The 23,260-nt window shown below is 35.4% G+C and overlaps 2 protein-coding genes across 3 annotated transcripts; one reads left to right on the forward strand and one right to left on the reverse strand.

Annotated features, from left to right (window-relative positions):
• Positions 1-482: 482 nt before the first annotated feature.
• On the reverse strand, positions 483-5,628 carry LOC108905535 (ATPase family AAA domain-containing protein 5). Its single transcript, XM_018708433.2, has 4 exons — positions 4,472-5,628; positions 4,175-4,418; positions 2,270-4,114; positions 483-777 (listed from the first exon to the last, which is right to left on the reverse strand). Exons 1-4 carry the CDS (start codon positions 5,529-5,531, stop codon positions 531-533), a joined length of 3,396 nt encoding a protein of 1,131 aa, XP_018563949.2. The 5' UTR covers positions 5,532-5,628; the 3' UTR covers positions 483-530.
• LOC108905529 (E3 ubiquitin-protein ligase MARCH6) lies at positions 1,671-18,673 on the forward strand. 2 transcript variants are annotated; one of them, XM_023457398.1, is made up of 6 exons: positions 1,671-1,886; positions 8,405-8,771; positions 9,209-9,495; positions 10,325-10,570; positions 11,993-13,126; positions 16,119-18,673. In XM_023457398.1, the coding sequence occupies exons 2-6, from the start codon at positions 8,419-8,421 to the stop codon at positions 17,015-17,017; spliced, it is 2,919 nt and encodes a 972-aa protein (XP_023313166.1). In that variant the 5' UTR covers positions 1,671-1,886; positions 8,405-8,418; the 3' UTR covers positions 17,018-18,673. The 2 variants fall into 2 exon arrangements, with proteins under 2 accessions (XP_023313166.1, XP_018563933.1); XM_018708417.1 differs by lacking the exon at positions 1,671-1,886 and adding an exon at positions 6,228-6,430.
• The last annotated feature ends 4,587 nt before the right edge of the window (positions 18,674-23,260 follow it).

The raw sequence follows: 23,260 nt of genomic DNA on the forward strand, positions 1-23,260 counted from the left end.
GCCTATCCACATTCTAATTTTAGTTAAAATTTAATAAATCGTGCAAAAAATATTATTTTTTTTTAAATTCTCAGAAAACTTTTTAACGTTTGATGACTTTATCGCATATCGCAAATTCACACAAAAGCAACCTGTTTCAATGAAATTATTTTCCATTCTTTTCAGTTTTGCCCACTGCCACTCAGTTTTATGCAGTTAGTTTAAAGAGATCACGATAAAAGGCAACACTGGTAAGCTTGCACATTCAACAGAGTTCAGATGGTACAGACAAGTACCATTGAATTCAAAAAATGATTTATAACTTGTACTATTTGTGAAAACTGATCCCCGCTTAAGGTTGTTCCCTGTATATTTAATGAATTTATATAATTGGCTCAACATTTCTTATTTTGATTCGTTTAATTTGGTTGGGACGGAAAACTCAAAATCGCAACTAATTCAGTTTTAAAAACTTATAATAAATAATTTTTACAGCACCTAACTTTAAAATATACAGTTTAATTAAAAAAAATTCAATACAAACTTAAAAATCATTCTCTCAGGATATTACAAGCTATTTTTACCGCGTTGTTGTTACGACTTATACCTAAACTTTGAAGATAATTTCTGAATCGATTCCTTCGTTTCGTGTTATTTGCAGCTCTACGACTTTCCGACCTGGATATGTCCCTCAAGAAAGGCATGTAATCTGCTGCAATCGATCTTCTTTCGATATACGTTGACGGAGGTAAGGCTTCTAGGAAGACGTCTTCACATACATGCATTTTTGCTCTCCACCTGAAATTAAGCAAAATATTTATATATTGGCCAACTTCAGTATTTCTTTTAATTAGATGTAGGCAGGGTGTATACCAAATTTTCATCAAAATATTTTTTCAAGTAAAAAGTTAAAATTTCCCAGGTTAAATTCTATACCAATTTAATTACCTTATTCCAATAGTTTTTGCTTCTAATACCAAATAATTGCACGCTAAAAATACTTAGTGATTTTTTGTTTGGGGTAAATAGCATTGTTTTAATCAATCAAATTTAAAGTATAAAAATTTTGAAAAATTTTAATTTCTGTCTAAATTCTAATAGTATTAATTTAGATTTCTAAATGAAATCAAATCAGTATTAAAAGAAATTAAAAAGTAGAAACAATGTCGGTCTTTTTGTTTCAGTTTTCCATATGCTTTTATTTGTAACATGCGTTTTCCTTTATTATTTTAATTAGAACGCACATTTTTTATATGATAAATGTTGTTAGACTTTTTCCAATAGTAGTTCTTAATAATTTAACTGATACGACATCTACAAATTTTGCAGTTTTGGCATTATTTACCAAAAATTGTTACCTTTTAACTAACAATATTGTGGGGAATAACTGCTTTGCGTGTTACAAGTCCTTGTCACCGTTAAATTATACCCCTAATCCCCAATATCTAAATATTTGTCAGGAGAATTAGCAGATAATTTGATTTGGATGAGCATAATAACCTATAAAGTATATGTCAAATATTAAATGTCATTATAACTTCAAACCTACTCTGTGCCAGTAGATACAAAACAATGCATTGTGTTAGTAGGCTTCATGGCACAGACTAAAAGTAGGCGTTGTGTAACAATGACATTCTAGTTGTGACGTATATTTTGTGGGTTACGTTACGTTTCACCCATATAAATGGGAAATGGGCAACTTGCATTATATTTTTTTAAATATCTAGAAATAATCTGTAACCTTATTTAATTATGTAGTGTAAATATTATAAATTTATTAGATTAAGTTTAGCGTGTAAAAAGTTTCAAACCGGCATTTGCTACCGCGCTAATTCGTGACGTCATTTAGTGTGATCGATAATCAAGATAAATGATAGGGACAGGGACACACCGACAGCATAAACATAGTAAGTAACAAAAAAAACAGCCAGATTCACTTTTTGCGTTTCTTTAGATTACGTGTTCTTGATCAAATTTTTGCATAGTATTAAACATCTATAATTAAATTGTGGCATTAAAGAAATAAAATTTTTTACTACTATTAGCTGTTGGTTATAGATTACAAATTAATGTAGATTTAAAAGAAATTAAATTTTTATACAAGTTGCCTCTTTTTACTTTTTAATTTTACTTTACATATACTTTGTTTAATCAGAATTTTAGTCAAAAAACAAGAAACAACAATAGAAAAATCAGTAAATAGCTTTGTCTGGTCAAATTATTGCAAACTTAATTATAAGAAAAAATATATATTTTTTTTAGAAAATATAAAATGCTAAAACGTATGTACCTTCTTTCTGCTTTTTCAGGCATTGCAATATCCAACACAGGTTCGGTTTTCTCAATATTATTAAATTCCTCCACATAACCGTTCATTAAACTGTGAGTGATTTCGTGCACAAAGTCCTTGTAACCATCGTAACCGTCCAAAACTTCACCCAACTCTAGACTGTCTTTAACTGTTGCACTAAAATTTTTCACATCGGGCTCCAAATTTGAATGGTGAGTCACAGTCCTAAACAAAACATCTGTATATGCTAAAGAATCGTAGAGTTTCGATAACGAGTCTAGCTTTGTTTTCTCGATCGAACTTAATTTTTTACTTCGAATCTCAGTTACCGCTTTTTCGTCACCCTTGTCAAGTTCAAAGTGGTTTTCTTTGAATTTCTTAATCCGATCTTCGGAAAAGCTTGGGATGTGGAGGATATTCGGTATATTCCACCACAACAAACCTAAATTTATATAATAAGGCACTGTGTATGGCTTATGATGCTTGAAGACTTCAAAACTTCTAATACAGTCTGAGTGAACAAAAATTTGTTGAGTTTCTTTGCCATTCTCTTCCAAGCAAGGTTCTTCCTCGTCATCTGCTAATTTTCCTTCCATGGATACGACTTCGGCTTTCGTTTTTATTGGTAATTTGTCTCGAATAATTTGACCACCGGATTGTACCCAAAACTGCAATTGGAGCAATGTTTTTCTGATGTCTCCCTTGTTAAACTCCAAAAGACTGCCGACGTCACCTTGATTTACGAAGAGGCCTTCCACCAAACATACTATTTGCAACCACGTGGCGAGGGATTGTGATGAAAGCGGTAAAAACGAAATATACTGGTACTGGCTTATGAATTTCTGAATGTACACGGAACTAGTGTCGGTTGTAGTAAGAATTACCGGCCTTTTGCTGCTACCAACCAATTGACTAAGAGCTGAAATAAAACCGTCGTCTTGTTCGAAAACTACGTCCACATCTTCTATGAGTAGCACACACATCTTCTTGTAGGTTTGTTCTTTGTCTTCCTTCGACTCGAAAATGTGCTTTTTCTTGCGCACTTGGTGAGACTGCGTTGCTTCTTGCAGCTCCTGAAGTAAACGTTTGCCCGTTCGCTTACTTGAAGCATTCAGCTCGATAACATTAAATCCTAGTTCGTTGCATATCGCGTAGATGGCGGTGCTTTTTCCGCTTCCACAAGGTCCTCCTACCACGATGGTGTTGTCAGGTAATTTCGTGCTGTCCCTGCTGTCACAGTCTGTCGTATCAAACTCGGAATCACTGCAGTACTCCTTTCGTTTCTTTTTCTTAGAGTTGATTTCCTCACTGAAGTTTTTCCAGTATTCCAGCCACTTTTTCAGGGTTTTTACGCCTTCCATGTTGCCAATGATGTCTTCTGAACAGCTCGGTTTGTATTTATCAGTCCACATTGCGTGTTCGGTGGAATCGCTTTCTGGTTTAACGTCGTTGATGATTTCAATACTTTTATCTAATTTTTTACCATGACCCTTTTTAGTTTTTTTGAGTTCTAACACACTTTTCTCTTTTTTCTCGCTTTTTTTACCACTTTTCTCGTAAATTAGTCTAAAAGACTTGTACACGGGGTAGTTGGGATTGTCCAGTTTAATTTTGTTCAACAGCGCTTTAAGTTTATCGATCTTTTCCACTTCTTTTTGGATATTTACTGAACTGGTGATGCGGCTGTTCGTTAAACTAGCACACATTACTACCTTTCCTATCTTTAAAGGCGAACAAACTTTTAAGTCTAATTGAGGCGATGAAAGGTCCCAAAATGAATGTGTTTCACACCTCTGTTGAACGTGGCTTATGGAAGGAAAAACATCGTACTCTTTTTCTTCGACACTGCAACGTTTATATATATTATTTACAACTAAATATAAACAAAGCAAAAACTTTGCTTACCTTTGCTGTTTTTCTATAGTTCTCTTCAGGGAATCCGGAATACCACTCATTAAAAACTTCTTTCGCGCTTCGACAATTTCAGGGGCAAGCTTAGGTTTAGGGGTTGCTTTGGTAAATACTGGGGCTACTTTAATTGGCTTTGGTGTCTCTTTCTTCTTATTATTTGAATCTTCATCCAAGCATACAACTTCATTGTCTTCTGATGTTTTGTTCAGTTTTTTTCTTTGAGAATGAATCAATTCTCCTTAAAATACATTCTTATAGCATTATTAATTAAAAAAATTATATATTACTTACCCTCACTGGAACTTTCGTCTGCAAAAAGCTGTCCGTAACCGGATATTCTTTTAGATCTTTGAGGTCTTTTTTGTTTAGGATCTTCTTCATGGTGATCGTTTTCATTATTTTGGTTATTCATTTTTATCTTAATTTTCCATGATTTCAAAGAACGAGGTGTGAAACTACCATCTCCATCATTTTTAGTTCCATCTTTAGGAATTTTAGGCGATTTTGAATTTTTTGACGATTCTTTAATACACCTCTGTTGCTTTTTCTTTTTTGACCTCTTATGTACCTCATTGCTACTTTCCTCTGCAATACTATTTTTTAAAGATTTATCTACTGTTTTTTCAGTATTTAAATTTGACTTTATTTTCTTCTTTACCTTAGATTTGTTTAATTTTATTTTAACCACCTCTTTCTCTGTGACATTTTCAACTCCATCTACAGTCGACGAATTCTTTGATTTATTCACAACACCAAAAAAGTTTAACAGGCCTTGTTTAGATTCTCTCCTTTTTGATTCATTGAGAACCTTATCTTGAACATTTTCTTCAATAACTTCTAGAATTGAATTAGTTAAAATTTCATTCGAATCTTGAATTATCACGGAATCTTTAGTATCCTCAGAGGAGCTAGTTGAAATTCTTCTGGATCTCTTTCTTCTCTTTTTTCCAACATCGTTCTCGACATCTTTTAACTCATCAATTTTCAGTAACTGTTTCATTCGTTTTGCACGTTTTTGTAATTTATAACTGATCATCTCTTCCTTTTCTTCTTCCTCTCTCTTTCTTTTTATAGCACCCTTCTTATTTGACCAATTTTCAAAGACTCTTTTTCTAGCTGAAAGCACTTCTTTATGTTCCATTTCGTCACTTGTTTCGAGGTCATCTACCGATTTGTCCTTTCCAGATGAATTCTGACCTATACTCTTGTTTCTGCTTTCCATCATGAACTGAAATGCGTTTACCTTCTTCTGCGAAATTTGATTTCTCGGCAAGTTGCAAAAACTTTTATCCTCAACAATTACAATCTCACCAAATTCTGCAGTTACATTATTTTTATCAATTTCCTCCATTACGACTTTTTGTTTTTGTTCAAAGTTTTCTGTTTGTAATTCTGACTGAACAGTGAAACTAGTATTCGGAGAAACTATACACAAACTATTAGAAAGCAACTCCACTATATTTTTCACCGCAGGATCAGAAGGTTTATGCTTATTTTTCTTCTTTCTGTTTTTCTTCCCATTTTGAACATTTATAGGATCAGAATTTTTTACTTTTTTCTCACTGTCACTGCTTTTACTTATTTTGCTTTTTAGGGCTACCGAATCTGGATCTTCCGAGGTTGTATTAGTAGTTGTAGTACAAAGATAATCGGAAAGATCCTTCATTATGTTGTTAACATACTACATTCACGATATTGTCGAGTTATTTCTTGAAAATATAAAAAATAAATAGTATTTATTAATAATACGATTTATGGCGCCAATACTTCTTATTTAAGTTAGGTTAAATGGAAGTGGCAAAAATTCCATAAAAAATGTGTAAAGGATTATGGGATTCGTACAAAAATTTGCCAATTAATTATTATTAATTACTGACATCATCAGATCAGATTCTTGTAAATACTTGTCATAAACATTGCTTTTTTTACACAAAATGTTTTTCCTTCTAATTATATAGGTAGTTAGAATTGATACTTTAAGCACTATCACTTCCAAATTCAGTAACATTTCACGGTGTTAGGTTGAACAAAAATCGTCCATTTTAGAAACGTCAAATTAGTGTCAAAACACATAAGATTTTTAGCCTGTTTTTTTACGGTACTTTTTTGCTAAAAAGAGTACATTGAAAATGTGTTACAGTGTTTGTGAAACAACGATTCATCCTGTGAATTGGTGATGTTATTATTTGTGGTATACAACCATTATTTAATGGTCAAAGATCTGGATTAAACGTCTACAGTTAGCTGAAGGTAAATCAAAAATCACTAAAGTCCGTGAGTAAATCGTACATTTCAGGTTCGTACTTTGTTTCGACATCCACACGGCTTTGTGAAAATTAGGCATTTTTACGGAAGTATAATCTAAGTAAAACAGCAAAATGTAAAAAAAAATTATCATCAAAAAGTCAAGGTTAAAATACAAGGTGTTATTTTACCCTGGTTGTAATCACATTTACCTCAATTCCTAGTCCTATTTGCCCTTGTGCTAAGTGTTCAAGTGGTTGATTAAATTGGCGAGCGACACAGGCAGAGCAAAGGACCGCTGAATTGCGTAGTTTTGTTGGTTGTTGTATAGTTTGATCTGACCAAAAATGTCGCGTAAACTTCCTACGCGCACCACAGTAGAAAAGTGGATTCACGATTTTCCCGAACTAGAATTCAACGGCATCGATTTACATTGCAAGGTATGTCAAACGGTGTTGTCTTGGAACGTTAAAACACGCATTAAGGAACACATCGCTACTGAAAAACATAAAGCTCACATACAAGGTAACCGAAGTGTGAGAGAAAGTCAAAAACAATTTAATACTGACTTGGTGAAAATGATGGTAAGCTGCAACATGCCGTGGAACACCCTGGACAATCCAGTGTTCAGAGAGTTTTTACAAAACTGCATTGAGGGAAAATACAACAATGTTAGTGTGCCCGCGGAAGGAACTGTAAGAACACGTTATCTATCACCGGCCTGCGAGGAAATTCAAGCAGAGGTTTTATCTGAACTGCGTGACAAAAACGTGTGGGTTACCGTTGATGAAATAGTTGATGCGGCTGATAGGAATACTGTACACGTATTAGTTGGTGGGATGCAAGAAACTGGGCCGATGTCGGCACGGTTAGTTGCCTCAAAAGTTCTGGATGAGGCGAGTCCAGAGACAATATCTGAATGTGTCCATAGCGGTCTACGAAAAATATGGGGCAACGACTTGGATAAAAATCGGGGAAGTGTGTTACTTTACATTACTGACTCCTCTCCCTATATGAAGGTATCTGCAGATTACTTAAAAAATGTATATAAGTACGAAAATTTATTACATGTAACTTGTTTAGCACACGAACTCCACCGTATTGCAAAAACAATTAGGAGCTGCTACCCTACGATAGATAAATTAATAGCCAGTATGAAGAAGACGTTTTTAAAAGAGCAGTCTCGAAGGAAACTGTTTCAAGAAGAACTCCCGCATATACCGTTACCACCAGAGCCTGAGGATGTGCGTTGGAGCACCTGGTTAGAGGCGGCAAGTTACTATTATGTTAATTTTGACGATATAAAGCGGATGATTGACACATTAAATGCAAACAACACACTTTCTCTTTCACACACTCAGCAGGTATTTAGTGATCCAACTGTTCGTGAAGATCTGAAGTATATCCACAGTCATTTTTCGAGAGTGTATTTGTCAATGAAAACTCTTGAGAATACAACTACCTCGCCTGGGTATTCGCTGGTTAACGCACTAAATGTTATATTTGACTTACGGCACTTTGTTTGTCAGTTATCAGGACCTGTTGCCGAACGCGTCAGAAACAAATTTGAAACTGTTTTGGAAAGTAATTCTGGATTCCCTACACTGTGTGCTATCGTTAATCTCCTAACAGGTAAAGAAGTGGACTTTTCTCAACCTGGTATAAATGTGCCTTCATTGAAAAACTTCACGTATTTTAAATATGCTCCTATTGCCTCTGTGGGAGTCGAAAGGTTGTTTTCCTCCTACAAATATGTTTTTAATGAAAAGCGGCAAAATATAAAGCCCGAACATCTAGAACTCTTGCTCTCGATTTTTTTTAACTCGAGAAATGACTAGTGTGTGGTGCTGCGCATCCACTGTTCTTGTTTGGATATTACACATTTTTTAATTAGAGGTAATGCATCGTTTCCACAGCGTACGATTTACTCTCAGGCACATAGTTTATTTGTACAAGTAACCTTGTACTTTTTTCCTACAGCGTAAAATCAAACGATGGATACAGAAGTGTCAAATGCCGACATATGCAGAGTCTGCAGATCGGAGGGCGTAGCGGACCGTCCGCTCTTCCATCCTTGCATATGCACAGGAAGTATAAAATGGATTCACCAGGAGTGCTTGATGCAGTGGATGCGCTATTCCCGGAAAGAGTACTGCGAACTGTGCGGGCACAGGTTCTCTTTCACGCCCATATATTCGCCCGACATGCCGCGTAGGCTGCCCCTCAGGGACTTGACCGCCGGGCTTTTATCCTCCATAGCAACCGCCGTGAAGTACTGGTTGCATTATACCCTGGTCGCCACCGCCTGGCTCGGGCTGGTACCCCTGACGGCGTGCAGAATTTACAGGTGAGTAAAAAGTAACAAATGTTTTTGACTGTTCCTGAAAATTTTCGAATTTAATCTCATAAATGTGTATAATTTATTGGTAAATAAAAAAAAGTGTTTCACTGTTTCCATTTGTAACGTTTATTGGAATAACTAAACTGAAAATTGTAACGTGTTAATCCTACTTGTACGCTTATGACACTCACTGAGACGACTAGAAACTTACACATGGTGAGATGTCAAGTAGCCGCTTTTTGTACAAAATATGCAAAAATCTGTTTGTAACAATAAAGCACTATGCGAAATGAACAACACATTCCAGTTTTCGTGCAGAAGATACATAAAAGTATTTCATCAAATTCAGAACTATTAAAAATAGTGCAAAATTTACAGATGAAATAAAAATGTGCTTTTGACAGAGGAAGATGTGAAAATAACCCACAACTTCTTGTTTTCAGAGCGCTTTTCACCGGCACTCTAGATGCGATCCTAACGTTGCCTTTCAACATCCTTTCGACGGAAAACATAGCCGCCGACATTTTTCAAGGTTGTTTTGTGGTGACTTGTACACTTTTTGCTTTCGCCGGTTTGGTGTGGTTGAGGGAGCAGATCTTACACGGTGGGGGCCCGGATTGGATGCAGAGGGATAATATCGTGCCTCAAGCGGAGGATCCGCCTCGGGTCCTAGATAATATACCGGAAGAGGGTGTGGACGATGCCGATGGGGATAATGTGCCAAGAGCGGGTGAGTTATTCCAACGTGAAAGTAATACTATGTCAAGCTTTTAGTGAGTCACCAATATAAATGTTCTAATACGTGTAATTTTTGTAATTTGTAGAATTTGATATAGTTTATATTGTGCGACAGTTTGGCGCAAAAGCAATAATACATTTTTAGTGGTATTTTGAATTCAATATCACGATAATTTTTATCTGTTTTTGTAAATACTTTTTTCGGATATTTCTTTTTTTCTAATTTCAAAAATCAATTTCAAATTCCGTTGTAAATTTTTCATTGTCTTTCTTTGTGCTTTTGTTTTTTTCGTTTTATTTATCTCTTTTCACGAGATGTGGTTAGTCATACTTTTTTTGTGTGTACATTTCCATCTTTTTGTTTTCTCTTTTGCCGTGTTAAATAATCACAGTTTTTCAAGAAACTTTTTGGAATCATTGTTTTCATTATATAGTAATTATATCCACTCTAAATGTTCGCCTGTAATACAGGGTGTTTGGTGAGTATCTACTAACCTCTTAGGAACGTATAGAAGGTTTCAAAATGGTGCTAGAGCATCCTATAATATTTTTCCTAGTGATCCTATTGACGGAGGTATCAAGCTGCAAAAGGGTACCTAGAAATTTTAAACCACCTTCTAATTTAAAGGGAAAAAAAATTATAAAGGAAAGTAGTGTTATTTTAACCTTCCCTGTACGCTCCCGAGAAATTAGTAAATACTTATCGCACGCCCTGTAGACTAAAAAAAAATTGTTATCGATTCCAAAGTTTACGTGAGGGTGGATATTTCACGAACGGTCGTTACAACACCACCTCAATCACTTTCCTTTGCTTCGTATAGAATGGTTGAGGGAACAGGGCCCCGAGTGGTTGGCAGGCAACAACGCTGCGGCACAGGCCCAAAATAACGTGCAGCCGCAGGAGCGTGGCGATTACGCTAATGTCCAGGCGGACGTGGCGGGGAGATGGGCTGGCGAGGGCCACGATTGGCTGCAAGGTGATAACGCTGCCCCCCAGGCTGCCGAGGGCCCCCCTAACATTCCGCCGGAGCGTGGGGATTATGTGGAACATGAATTGCCAGGTGCAGGTGCGTTACGTTGCATTATTGGTTTTTATATTTGGTTACGGGTAAAGCGAGGTGTATATTTTCGGTGCTCGGGAATAGGGTTTCGTTTTATTATTAGAGTTTGGCCTGTAATCGTAATAGATATTGAATTCTTGAAAAATTTATATTTTCCACGAGGTGTTTGAGATTAATTGGCTAAACTTAGAATTTGACTTTGGGCGGTGAAAATGAGAAATATTCTGCAAAGAACATCGCTGATAAGGCTCTTTTTTCAAAAAATAGAAGAAATCTACATAAAAATTTGTTTATTTATGGAGCTTTGCTGCTTTTTACCTTTAACTGTTGATTATATCTGGATTTAATGAATTTTTAATTTAAAATACATAAATAATTAGCTTAAAAGGTTGCAAGTTTGTCTATTAAAAAAACTTTTTTATATAAAATTTGGTATTGTTTCGACTATACATTTAATCTTTCACATCATTATTCCGTAATAAAGAATAATCTTAAATTGGTAAAGATAATAAAATTGCATGTTTATTAGACTGGGCCAAAAAAATCGCCAATTTTTTTTTTGAAAGATATATCGAGAATATCATTCAGAATGACGAAAAAAAATATTGCGAGAGTTTGAGCTCTTATTAGTCTATCATCCACAGTTTCGATTTTTTATTCCTGATCCCATTTTTACGTCAAAACTGCCAAATCATCGAGGTAAAAAAATGTATGCCGAAAATTTTCAATCAGATCTTTTTTGTAGGGCATTCAATTTTCTTCAAAAATATAAGTAGATAATTTTTTTTGCCTTGATGGTTTGGCAGTTTTGACACAAAATGGGATCAGGAATAAAAAATCGAAACTAGCGATGATAGACCTCTTAAAACTAATATTAAGAACTCAAACTCTCACGATATATTTTTTTTGTCATTCTGAATGATATTCTCGATATATCTTTAAAAAAACTAGTCGATTTTTTTGACCCAGTCTAATGTTTAGAGTAAAAATCAAAGTATAGTTTTTATTTTACTGATAAGATTTTCTTTATTATGGAATAGTTTCAATAAAGGCTAAATATACAGACTTTGAATGGGGGTGATATTTATATCGAGGCGACCTTTAATCTTTAGAAACACTTATAAGTTTGTTTTCTCAAATGTCGAAAAAGTCTTGTTTTTATGAATTGTTTTAAACCCACAAATTTTGGGACTCACATTTAAGGAGATGACACAATGCTAAATAATTATCCCAAGTTTCATCTCTTTTTCCTCAAATATCTTCAGAAAATGTAATTAATTTTTTTCAAATTTCAATGTCCCGAAAGCATTTTTGAACATTTCTTTGCATCTTTTTTCTTATTTTGACCACTCAAATTCAGTTTAGCCACTGAAACACTCGATATGTTAGATCCAGGAATAATTTGTTTAAATACGAGTAATATTGCAGCCGGCGCGCCACTGGAAGACCACCAGGGCCAAGTGGAAGGCGACGCCAACGTGGGCGAAGACAACAACTGGATCCCGATGGAATGGGACCGCGCCGCCGAAGAAATAACCTGGGAACGCCTCCTAGGCTTGGACGGCTCCCTTATGTTCTTAGAACACGTCTTCTGGGTCATTTCCCTGAACACCCTCTTCATCCTAATATTCGCCTACTCCCCCTACCACATGGGCCTGCTAACTTTATCGCTATTCAGCATGAGAGAGACGGCCTCTGCGAGCCATTTCGAGGGTCTCCTCACTACCCTCGTCGGCTATTGCTCCGTCGGTATATGGTTCGTGGTGTTGCACAGGATCGCCGGCTGGCTAGGCTTCAACAAAGCGAAGAGGGTCCTCGGGTTGTGCTACGTGGTGGTGAAAGTATCCCTGTTGAGCGTCGTAGAGATAGGAATCATACCGTTGGTGTGCGGTTGGTGGCTGGACATCTGTTCCTTGGCGATGTTCGACGCCTCGCTGAAGGATCGAGAGGCGAGTTTCAGTTCCGCTCCCGGCACCTCGATATTCATCCATTGGCTCATCGGGATGGTCTACGTTTATTATTTCGCTTCGTTTATCTTGCTTCTGCGTGAGATTCTACGTCCGGGCGTGCTATGGTTCCTGAGGAACTTCAACGATCCGGATTTCAGCCCCATCCAGGAGATGATCCACCTGCCCATCTTGGAGCACATCCGGAAACTGCTCATATCCGCTGTGATCTTCGGCAGCGCCGTCTTGCTCATGCTCTGGCTGCCCATTCGCATCCTGAAGATGATTTTGCCCAGCTTCCTGCCGTACACGGTCTCTCTCAACAACGACACGCAGGTTAACGAGTTGTCGTTGGAGTTGCTTCTTCTCCAGGTGATCCTGCCCGCTTTGCTCGAACAGTCGCACACTAGGATCTGGCTGAAGGGTTTGGTGAGGAACTGGTGTAAGGTGGTGGCGTGGATCTTGAACATCCATTCGTACCTTCTCGGCGACGGCGACGGGAAGCAGAACAGGGAAGAGGGGCAGAATGGTAACGGAGCGGGCGGGAACGCCCCCGAGGCCGGTGCTGGGTTGGGGGCAGTGCATCAGGCGCTTTTGATGATGGAACCGCCTACGGGTAAGCGTATTATGTTTTCTTTTTTTTTTTTCAGTTGAGTTTTTTATATTTTTTAAGCAAATAATTTTTCAGTATGTTTGAAAACAGTATTTTCCAAAATTTTTGGGGAAAACGGGAGAAATTCTGCAAAAAGCTAAATTTCAATTGTATTTTTGCTGTAATTAATTTTTTTTTAACATTTGTTGATATGGACGCTTTTAATTATATATACAGGGTGTGTACCAATCTGGAAAACAGGGAATTGTCGAAAAATTTTCTAATCTTGGGAAGTTCGGGGATTCCTCAAAATTTCATGGAATTTTTTTTTATATTCCAGCTGTAATTAATTCTTGTTTATGAGTTAGCCAAAGCCAATATGAATAATAATGCATTTTTTTAAATATACAGAGTAGGCTGATTTAAATAAAATCGACTATTTTTTTTTAAATCCCCTCCGAAATAGATTCAGGGAGGTGAGAAGAGATGCCTGTAGAAATCGAAACGCTTAATATTAATATTTGAAGGTCGTGCGTCATGATTTTCTATTTTCTAGTTAAATAACGTGGGAAAAATTATTTTTCATCAACCACGGATTTAAATGACCGAAACGTATTCTTGAACGTTTTACAAAAAATTTCCCTTATCATTTTTTGATAAACCTACTGGTACAAAAGTTATTCTAATTCAAAGTTAAATTTACCTTATAATTACACTTTTTTCTCCAGTTTCAGGTAAAATGATTAAAGTTATCATGAAATATTATTAAAAAAAAGCATTTAAAAGTCAAAATTGATAAGATTATCAAGTCTTTGAAATTAATATCACTGAAAAACTCACCATTTCTGGGAAGAATCAATTAAAATACTTTTTATTGTATTAAATAATATTTGAAATTTTTTAAAATTATTTCTTTATTAATGATAAATGACTTTTCGGTTCTGATTGTTTAAAATTTTCCACTATGGATGGATATTATAATATTTAATGTACAATGATTTTTCTGACTATTATGCCATTGCTTATGTACCAGGTCGCCCCTATTTGCAGGCTTAGTTAGGAATCTTTGATCAGTTCTTGTTCTCGGGTTAGGCTATGTGGGGGCAGACTCGCTATCATAACCCAAAGGTCCGCCCCGATATTCATTTCAGTTTTTATTCTAAAGAGGTAAAAGCTTCACTGCGACTGCAATTGAAAAAATTCAAGTATCATTTGGGAAAGCTTTAAGAAAATTACTAATTTAAAAGATCAATATCAAGATAATAATTTTGTAACAAATGAAAAAATAATTGATGATATTTTAATGAACATTATATTGAAAAACTACAGAAATTAAGGATTATATGATAAGGCTGTAAACAAAAGAGCACCAGAAATAGATGACATTAGAACTGAAATTATAAAAGATATTATATTGTTGATGAAATTATCCTCTTACATGTTCTGGTAATTTTAAAATTGCGACATCCATTAGAATATAATATATGTGTAAGTATATCAGGAACACTTGTCAAACCAATAATATTAACTAACTACAGTTGCAAAGCTTCTGTGAGGATTATTGTTAGGGATCGACCAATATACGATTTTTGGCCGATACCGATAACACAGCCACAGACAAAAAAAAGTTGTCAGTACTTTTCTGTGACACATGTTACCTTTAGTATTTTTGTCTCCTGATCACGAATCCGGTGTCAAAATTGAGCTATCATATCACAGGAATTTCCTAACCTCAAAAAACAGGTCAAAAATAGCAAAAATTCACGAAAACGTGATAGGAAAAATACAAAAAAATTTTTTTTCTATATTCAAATGTTCATTTATATGGTTAAGGCTCTGCCGGCCGAGACTCCGCGGTCAAAATTGATGGTTGTTTTTCTAACCTCAAAAAAACAGTACAATTAAGGCCAGATATCACGAATTTTCAAAAAATAACAGATTCGCGCTAAATTTGGAATATGGGGGTTTCGGGGTCGCTGATCACGAATCCGAGGCCAATTTTGCAAAATTCAAGATGGCGGATCCAAGATGGCAGATCAAATTTTCAAAAAATAACCCATCCGCGCTAAATTTGGTATACGGGGGTTTTCGGGGTCGCTGATCACAGATTCCAGGTCAATTTTGCAAAGTTCAAGATGGCGGATCCAAGATGGCAAAACAAATTTTCAAAAAATAACATTCGTGCCAAATTTGGTATATGGGGGTTTTTGTGGGGTCGCTGGTCACAGATCCGAGGTCAATTTTGGAAAATTCATGATGGCGGATCCAAGGTGGCCGAACAAATTATAAAAAAAAAAAAAAATCCCCGCAAAATTGGGAAAACGGGGGTTTCCGGGGCACCGAATAAGAAATCCAAGGCAAAAATAACAAAATCAATTTGGAAAAATTTTGGTTAACTCAAAAACCGAAGAACCAAACAAGGTTTTAACCTTCTTAAAGTACATAGCTAATTGGTTAAATTTTTAAAAACGAATTTTGTAAATCTGACACCGGATTCGTGATCAGAAGGCAAACATAAGTAATTATTCTTTGGATTTTTTCTGCTAAAAATAATAAGTACTAATTACTGTTGCATTTTATCTCATTTATCATTTATTTTAGCTAAAGAATGATCTGCCTGGCACTTTTGTACAAATAAATTATGTATTTTTACTCAGATTTTTAAAAATATTTTGTATTAAAAATGTATATAATATATGTATCAGTATTATCGACCTACATATTGGCCAATACCGATAATGGGCCAAAGAGGCCTATACCGATATATGTATTGGTATAGGTCGATCCCTAATTAATGTATCATTTACAATAAACTATTTCTACTATTATATTGTTAATATTTATGTAGGAGATTGGTGATCATTGCAAAATACAAATTGATATAAACTTTTAATTTTCTCAACTTTTTGAACCTGGAAAACCTAGAAATAAGGTAATGTTTTGATCAAAATTTGGTATACACCCTATTACTGTACTATTTTAATTAACATTAACAGATCTAACGTTTTTTTTTCAGGATTTCAACCCTACCAACGCCCATCCTTCTTCATTGCCCGACTCGTCGGCCTCTTGATCGCCGTCTGCATCTCCCTCATAGTGTCCAGCCTCATGGCCCTCACCCTGCCCGTCTGGCTCGGCAGACGTGTCATGGCTCTCTGGCTGGTGGGGGCGCCCCCTCCCAGCCCCCAAATCTCCGCCAAGGACACTCAAACCGAGGTCAAAGTCCACGAACTCTACACCGCCGCCTGCGGGCTTTACCTGTGCTGGTTAGCGGCAAGGGCAGTAACCTTAGTCCTCGGGTGGTTGCCGCAAGGTCGGCAGGCCATGGTGGAGCGCCTCAAGCAATGGTGCATCCTCGGGGCTAAAACTATCGTCGCGAGCACTATTCTCCTCGGCGTTATACCTTTGCTGTTCGGTTTGTTGCTGGAGTTGGTCGTTATAATACCGTTGAGGGTGCCGATTCATCAGACGCCGATCTTGTTCATCTGGCAGGACTGGGCGTTGGGCGTTTTGTACACGAAGATAGCCTGCGCCATAACGATGATGGGGCCCGATTGGTTCCTTCGGGCGGCGATCGAACGGGCGTACCGCGACGGCATCCGCGACATGAACCTTACCTTCATCTTCAAGGAGCTGGCCGCACCGGTTATCATCAGCTTCGGGTTGGCGCTGTCCATACCCTATGTCCTGGCTTACTCCGTCGTGCCGATATTCGTCGCCAACTTACAAATGAGGAATTTCATCGCCAGGAGGATCTATCCGTTCCTGCTTCTGCTGTGCATCCTCGTCGTGATCGTGTGTCTCCAGATCAGACAGTTTAAGAAGCTGTATGAACACATCAAGAACGATAAGTACTTGGTGGGGCAGCGGCTCGTTAATTACGATCACAGGAAAAAGACGCAGGCGGCGAACTAGGCGTCGGTGATCGCTAATTCTCTAAAAGGTTGTTTCGAGTATTAAGAATTTCAGGTTTACATTTTTTAAGGTTCTGTTTTCTTAGTGAATGTTCCACCTTTGTACTGCAGTGTTCTTGAGAACGTCAAGAGAATAAAATGGAAACGCGAGCAAAGTTTTTCTACACGTGATTTTAGGGTTATAACCTGAAATTAGGGCTGTTTATTGGTTGAATTTGAAATTCCACCATGAGTTTTTAATTTCAACCAATCATCTGCTCTAAATTCATTCATGATCTGAAAATTTAGGAGTCTATGATTTCATTTGTTTAGATTTGTTTGGGAGACATAACCTCACATTATTTCAGTTTTCAGTAGAATCTAACCTGTAGCTTGTTTATGTCATCTAGTCTTTGATGGTGTAGTTTAGTGCTGTTTTTAGTTAAAAAAAAGGTGGTGGTGCTGTAGTATTTTTCCACCAAGATAGCACGGGCACGGAACTTTCTGAGAAAGTGGCAATTGGCTGTGACAATTGTAATTAGCAGTGTTATGTGATAAACGTGAATAAAGTATAATTTTACTTAAAACAAATCTTCTTGCATAAATTCCTAGTTTTCTTGTAAGTTTTTGACAGTATTTTTATATAAAAATAATATTTTCCCACTGTTTATAAAAGATAAAAGTGAGGTTATGTTTTCCGACAATTTTTCCTCTCAAAGTCATATTTTTTAAAAACGTAAAAGAGTCGTCAAATGTAGTTTGTTATTTTTCTGACTTATTACTTGTATATTGGAATTTTTCTATTTATGATTAAGAATTATAGTTTTCCGACTTGCGAGATGGATTTTTCCGACATACAAGTTGTAGTTCTCGAGTTATTTATGGCGAAAACCTAGTTCCGAGTTATAAGTCTAAAGAAATTCAAACTGTAAACCTGAAAAATATAATTTCTATTTCAAATAAGAAAAAATCAACTGAAATCTGAAATTTCGAGATGCAAATCGTAAAAACATTTTCAATTATTAAATTGGCATTTTTCTGAACTAAATCATAAGTTCTGAATTGAACTTTGAACTTTCCTCACTTATAACTCGAATTTATATTGCTTCGAATTAAAATTTACGTTTTTATTCACTTTAAACATTCAGAAAAATGTTTTTCCGATTTGCAATTCGAAGATTTCGACTGGTAAATCAGAGAAATAAAACGATGTTTAGTGGTTCTTCTACGTTTCTATAGTGTTTTTACCACTTTATAAATTGATAACATTTCAAATTCTACGATATACAACTCTTGATCGTGTCCAAGGAAAGTAGGTTAGGAAGGGATTTTCTTTTTCTATAATACGTAAATGTGATGGGACGTTATTGAAACGCTATGTTTTATATTTATCATTAGGGTATATACATATATTTTTGCCTTACGAAGCAGATCAGTGTACGCAATTTGATTTATCCATAAATTCCAAAGCGGTATATTATCTGGTTGCGGTGTGCTCTATCTATTACGTTATTATTATCGTTTCCTGTTAAGAGAATCGACTGATCGTGTTTTGGGTACCTTTTTCCACAACTTAATTTTAATATGAATACTTTTAGCTAGTTCGAATTCAGTTATGTATATATGGATAATTTATTTTAATTGTATAAAATCAGTGAATATATTTTTGGGAAAATAATTTCCTCTTTTATTTTGGTATACCTTCCAATCGTAACAAAAACGGATGCTGTTTCTGCTAAAAATATCGAATTAGATGATCGTTTATTCTGAAAATATAAGTGTACACACAACATCAGTAACAAGATGCAGACTTCAAATTTGACGTAAATAGTAATACTCTGAAATTTTTTTTTTTTAGTCAAATAGTCGAGTTATAATTAGTTTTTTAAAATGCACTTTAATACTTGTGTACGCCGTCACTGTAATCATGTATTGCAAATACATGAATTCTAGGCAACCTACAATGCATGCGAAGGGAAATAGTGTCGGCAAACGGTGATGAAGCGGAGGGTCAGTTCTGCATTTGGGGACGGTATACCCATAATAGTAAATAAATAAGAGTATTTTGTTGGATAGGGCGGATGGAGCATGCATTCACTGAGGCCGTCTCACGTTGGTGCAGGAAAACATTGTCCTTTATAGAAATTGTTAAACAGAAATCTGCAACCACAGATCGAATCTGTATTTTCAATTGACAGAAATAGAATGCGTTGACTGAAATATTTCAATCAACGTAGAATATTTGAGGTTATAGTTTATCTTCAGGACTTCAGGTAGGTTGCCGCGTTTTATGCATTAATAAATTTGTTTTGTTTTAGATTAATATAATAAGGGATTTATCGAATCAATAGTCTGAATTGCCTTAGGCCGGTGTCCCATGCATCCGAAATCCGATATACGATATCCGAAAATATTTTAATTCGTACGAATGATAATATTATAATCCACATGCATCCGAAATTAATCTCATAGAAATCAAGTATAGAACCATGGAATTTATTACAAGATGAAGGTGAAACATTTTCAAATGACAACCATAGGTATATATTATAGAAAATATACGTAGTATTATATTTTCTACATTCGACATTATAATATAACATTTATTTGACTGTAAATATATCAAACAACAATCATAGTATGTTAAAAACTTAAAAAGTGAGGTTAAAGAACATACGATTTCGGATAAAAGTTAAAATTATTTCTACTTTTTCCGACGTCGTATGAATTTTAAAAATTTCGGATGAAAATGAGCGGTAAAAATTTGAATGTATATTAACCAATAGGAACACTTTCGGACCTTCGTATCGTCGGATTTCAGATGCATGGGACACCGGCGTTACTGTTTTTTATTCGTTTTTTTTATCCAAAATACCTGGTAGAACTAAAGGTCAATGTTATGCTCCAAATTGCAAAAGCATTTCTTACTATATGAATATCTGTAATACGTTCTATAGAAATAAAAGTTTTTTCAGAATTACAAAAGACAGACAATTACTGTGGATAGAATCAGTTCGAAAATTATGTAAATCAGAATTTAGTTTACGTTAATTTCAATTATTAACTTAAACTATTAATAGCTGTTTCGTGATCTATTACTTATGAAACACTTTTTATTCTTTGTGTATTTTGTTACATTTAAATTTACCGCCATTATGGTGCAGCGACATCTATTAGATAGTAGAATTAATGATTACTCTAACTGTGTTGTCCAATGCAGTTTCCTTAATTATTTTATGGTCTGTGGTTTCCGAGTGTGTCGTTTGCTGCACCAGCTACAGATGGCGGTACTCTGCCGCTGCTGCCGACAGAATACACGGAATAAAACAGTCTTATTTAGTTACTCAGGTGACTAGTCCTAGAAAGAGAAGTCAATCGCACCATTGTATAAGCACATATCTAGTATAAGTATTTACTTACACACAGACCACACAATGATCGCACTGATGTGTGCAATGCAGATGAAGCTAGTGCAGGCAAATAACGGTAAAACAAATAATGGTACACGGGTATACCGGTATAATATACCGTAAACAAACCTGATGATAACATATTTGATTATTAAATAGATATAAATAAACAGTTTCAACTGAATTGTGCTTATAATATACTTCAGCAAAACTTGTCTTTAAATAATATGTTGAAAAAGAAAGCATCGATATAGTTTTACAAAGCAAGGTAATATGAACTATTTAAAACAATATATCAGAAGAGCTTACAGTAATTTTAACTGATCGAACATACGATATGAGGAAAATAAATGGAGAAATACATAAAGAAGGTATTATAAAAACTATTTGGAAAGTTGAACTATGAATATTTTTTGTAATGTATAATAAAATATCTTTGACTTTAAATTTCTAATTATTACATTCCTCCGTTAATATCTCCAATTTGTACAGAAATTCCATATAAACAAATAGTGCTTATGCTCTTATTCATTAATTTAAAATTACTGGTACAAATATGTATTGTTAATAGAAGTGCAATCGAATTTAATTCAGTTTGAGTTAGATAAAAAATTCTTAATACCATAAGTGTATTTTACTCATTGAAATATATCTACACATTTTTAATGAAATTATTTATCTTCTAGTCTCTATATTATTTTTATAAAATCTTTGTAGATCAGAAATTCGTCGGATGTCCCTTCTGTTATATTCATCTGAATATAATTAAAAACCTAATCAATAATTTTTCAAAATGTTTAGCTTAACCATACTTTTATAGTGTAGTCACCACACATAAATGTATTTAAAATCATTTTAACTTCAAACGGGAATACGGCTAGCTGATCGGGTGAATTAAATGTAATACAGTCGAAATTATGTGAATGAAGCATAAGCCCGCACTAGCTTTATCTCTCTTGCACACGTCTGTGCGATCGCCGTTTATATAGGCAAAATGACAGTTGGGCGAATCCGGTAGTTTATAAGGTCTATGGTTTACAATGAACAATGACAAACTATTACGACTACGCACGAAATAATGCGATCGCCGATTGATTGAATAGAATCTCATGAAAAATTACACCAATCACAGCCAGTGAAATAGAATGTTGTGTTTTAATGTAATCTTATATTATTATTTTAATAATTTTTAATTTTACCGTAATTTAATTGCCAACATGAAAGAAATAAAATTACTGTTCCAAACAAAATTACTGGCCACGTGGCTTGTAATCATTTAAGAACATATATTTTTGAGAAATAAAATACTTCCATTTTCTTTGGGATTGAAGGAACTTTGTAGTTTAACACCGTCAATATTTTATGTTGATATCCTCCGCACAGGTCAGACAGACCTGTTCACCGTACTCTTCATTGTCGAATCCCTTTTTGGAGACCTCCCTCAAGCCTAAACACGAACTTCAAATAAAGGATTGGCTGCGGAATAATTTATGTAGGTAAGTGTTTTATACTTTCTCTGACTTCCTGCTGATCGCATTTCGCGTCCTGTGCTGGTGCGCCCTTTGCTGGAGAACGGTCGAACAGAAGTCGGAATCCTCTACGGGACAGGACCGGCTCCGGGAAATTTCGAAGCCCCGAAAAAAATTATATTCGATAAAAACGTTAGAGCAAAAGAAGAATTCTTTATCTGGTTTCATATAAATCTAACCTAAGCAATCGGTTAACTACTCCTTTGAACTGTATTTTTTTTTATTATTATTTTCCTAATGTTTGAAGTAGGGTTGGTACAAAGACGTAAAAGTCAGGATCAAACTACGTATAAAAGATCTATACTATAACGATTAATTTATATATTTTTCAAGTAGGAATTTACAGCTATAAATATATTCAATATCACAGTAAAGAGATAAAGAACTGTGACCTTGAGCAAATCAACCATATCGAAAAGAAGTAGATTCTTTACTGTTCTGTGGGCAATGCGGTCAACATCCTCAGTTCTAAAAAAGCTTGCCTCAATAAGAGGTAGTTTGTAGTACAGTAATAAAAGTAATAAATGTAATAAACACTTACAATAAATGTTTAATTTGACAGATCTGAGGGCGTCGATCGCAATGCCCTCTAGATCCTGACGCCTATAAACGCAAAAAATTTTGCGCAAGCGCCTGCCCTAGCTTACATTGGCTTATCTGACAGCGTAGCTTATAAAACCTATGATAGTAACGAAATATTCTTTGAAACTTCGATAATGGACCGCCTAACTGGATAATTATTACAAATTAATGTTCGAAATTGCTATAAAACTTTGAAGACAGTCCGGGTCTGGCGTCGCAACGTTGTCTGTGATTAATTATGCAGGCAGCTCTCAAAATCTCCAAAGGACCAAGCCAACTAGACGTCGCTATCGATTTTTCTACCTTTACCTCAGACGCCAGCAAGATACGTTACGTGAATTATAAATAAGGATCTGCATGGTTAATGACCGTTTGTACTTTCGGCGTATATCCGGGTCGGAGAAGTGACCTTTCGGAGTCGGCGTGCTAATTATTATTACCCGTGTTCTGATTTGTGTTTGACTTTTCTCCTAAAGCATCTAGTAGGCGCTTCCCTAAACAATCGCTGCACGGAGAAAAGTGTTCGCCTACTAGATTTAGATTTGGGAATGTTTTGAATTAATCGAATCTTTCGAAGTGATCTGAACTGAACTATTTTCATAGAAGCAGGTCCAAGGTCAATATTAAAAAAAAACATTCCTGCAGCAAAATTCTGTTAAATTAAATCCCAGGATTTAGAAAAAAAACGTAATGAATAGATTTGATACTGCCTTTATCTTTATTAAAATAAATTCTAGTTAAAAA

The sequence above is a fragment of the Anoplophora glabripennis genome, unplaced genomic scaffold (genome assembly GCF_000390285.2).
Source record: "Anoplophora glabripennis isolate ALB-LARVAE unplaced genomic scaffold, Agla_2.0 scaffold15, whole genome shotgun sequence".
NCBI lineage: Eukaryota > Metazoa > Arthropoda > Insecta > Coleoptera > Cerambycidae > Anoplophora > Anoplophora glabripennis.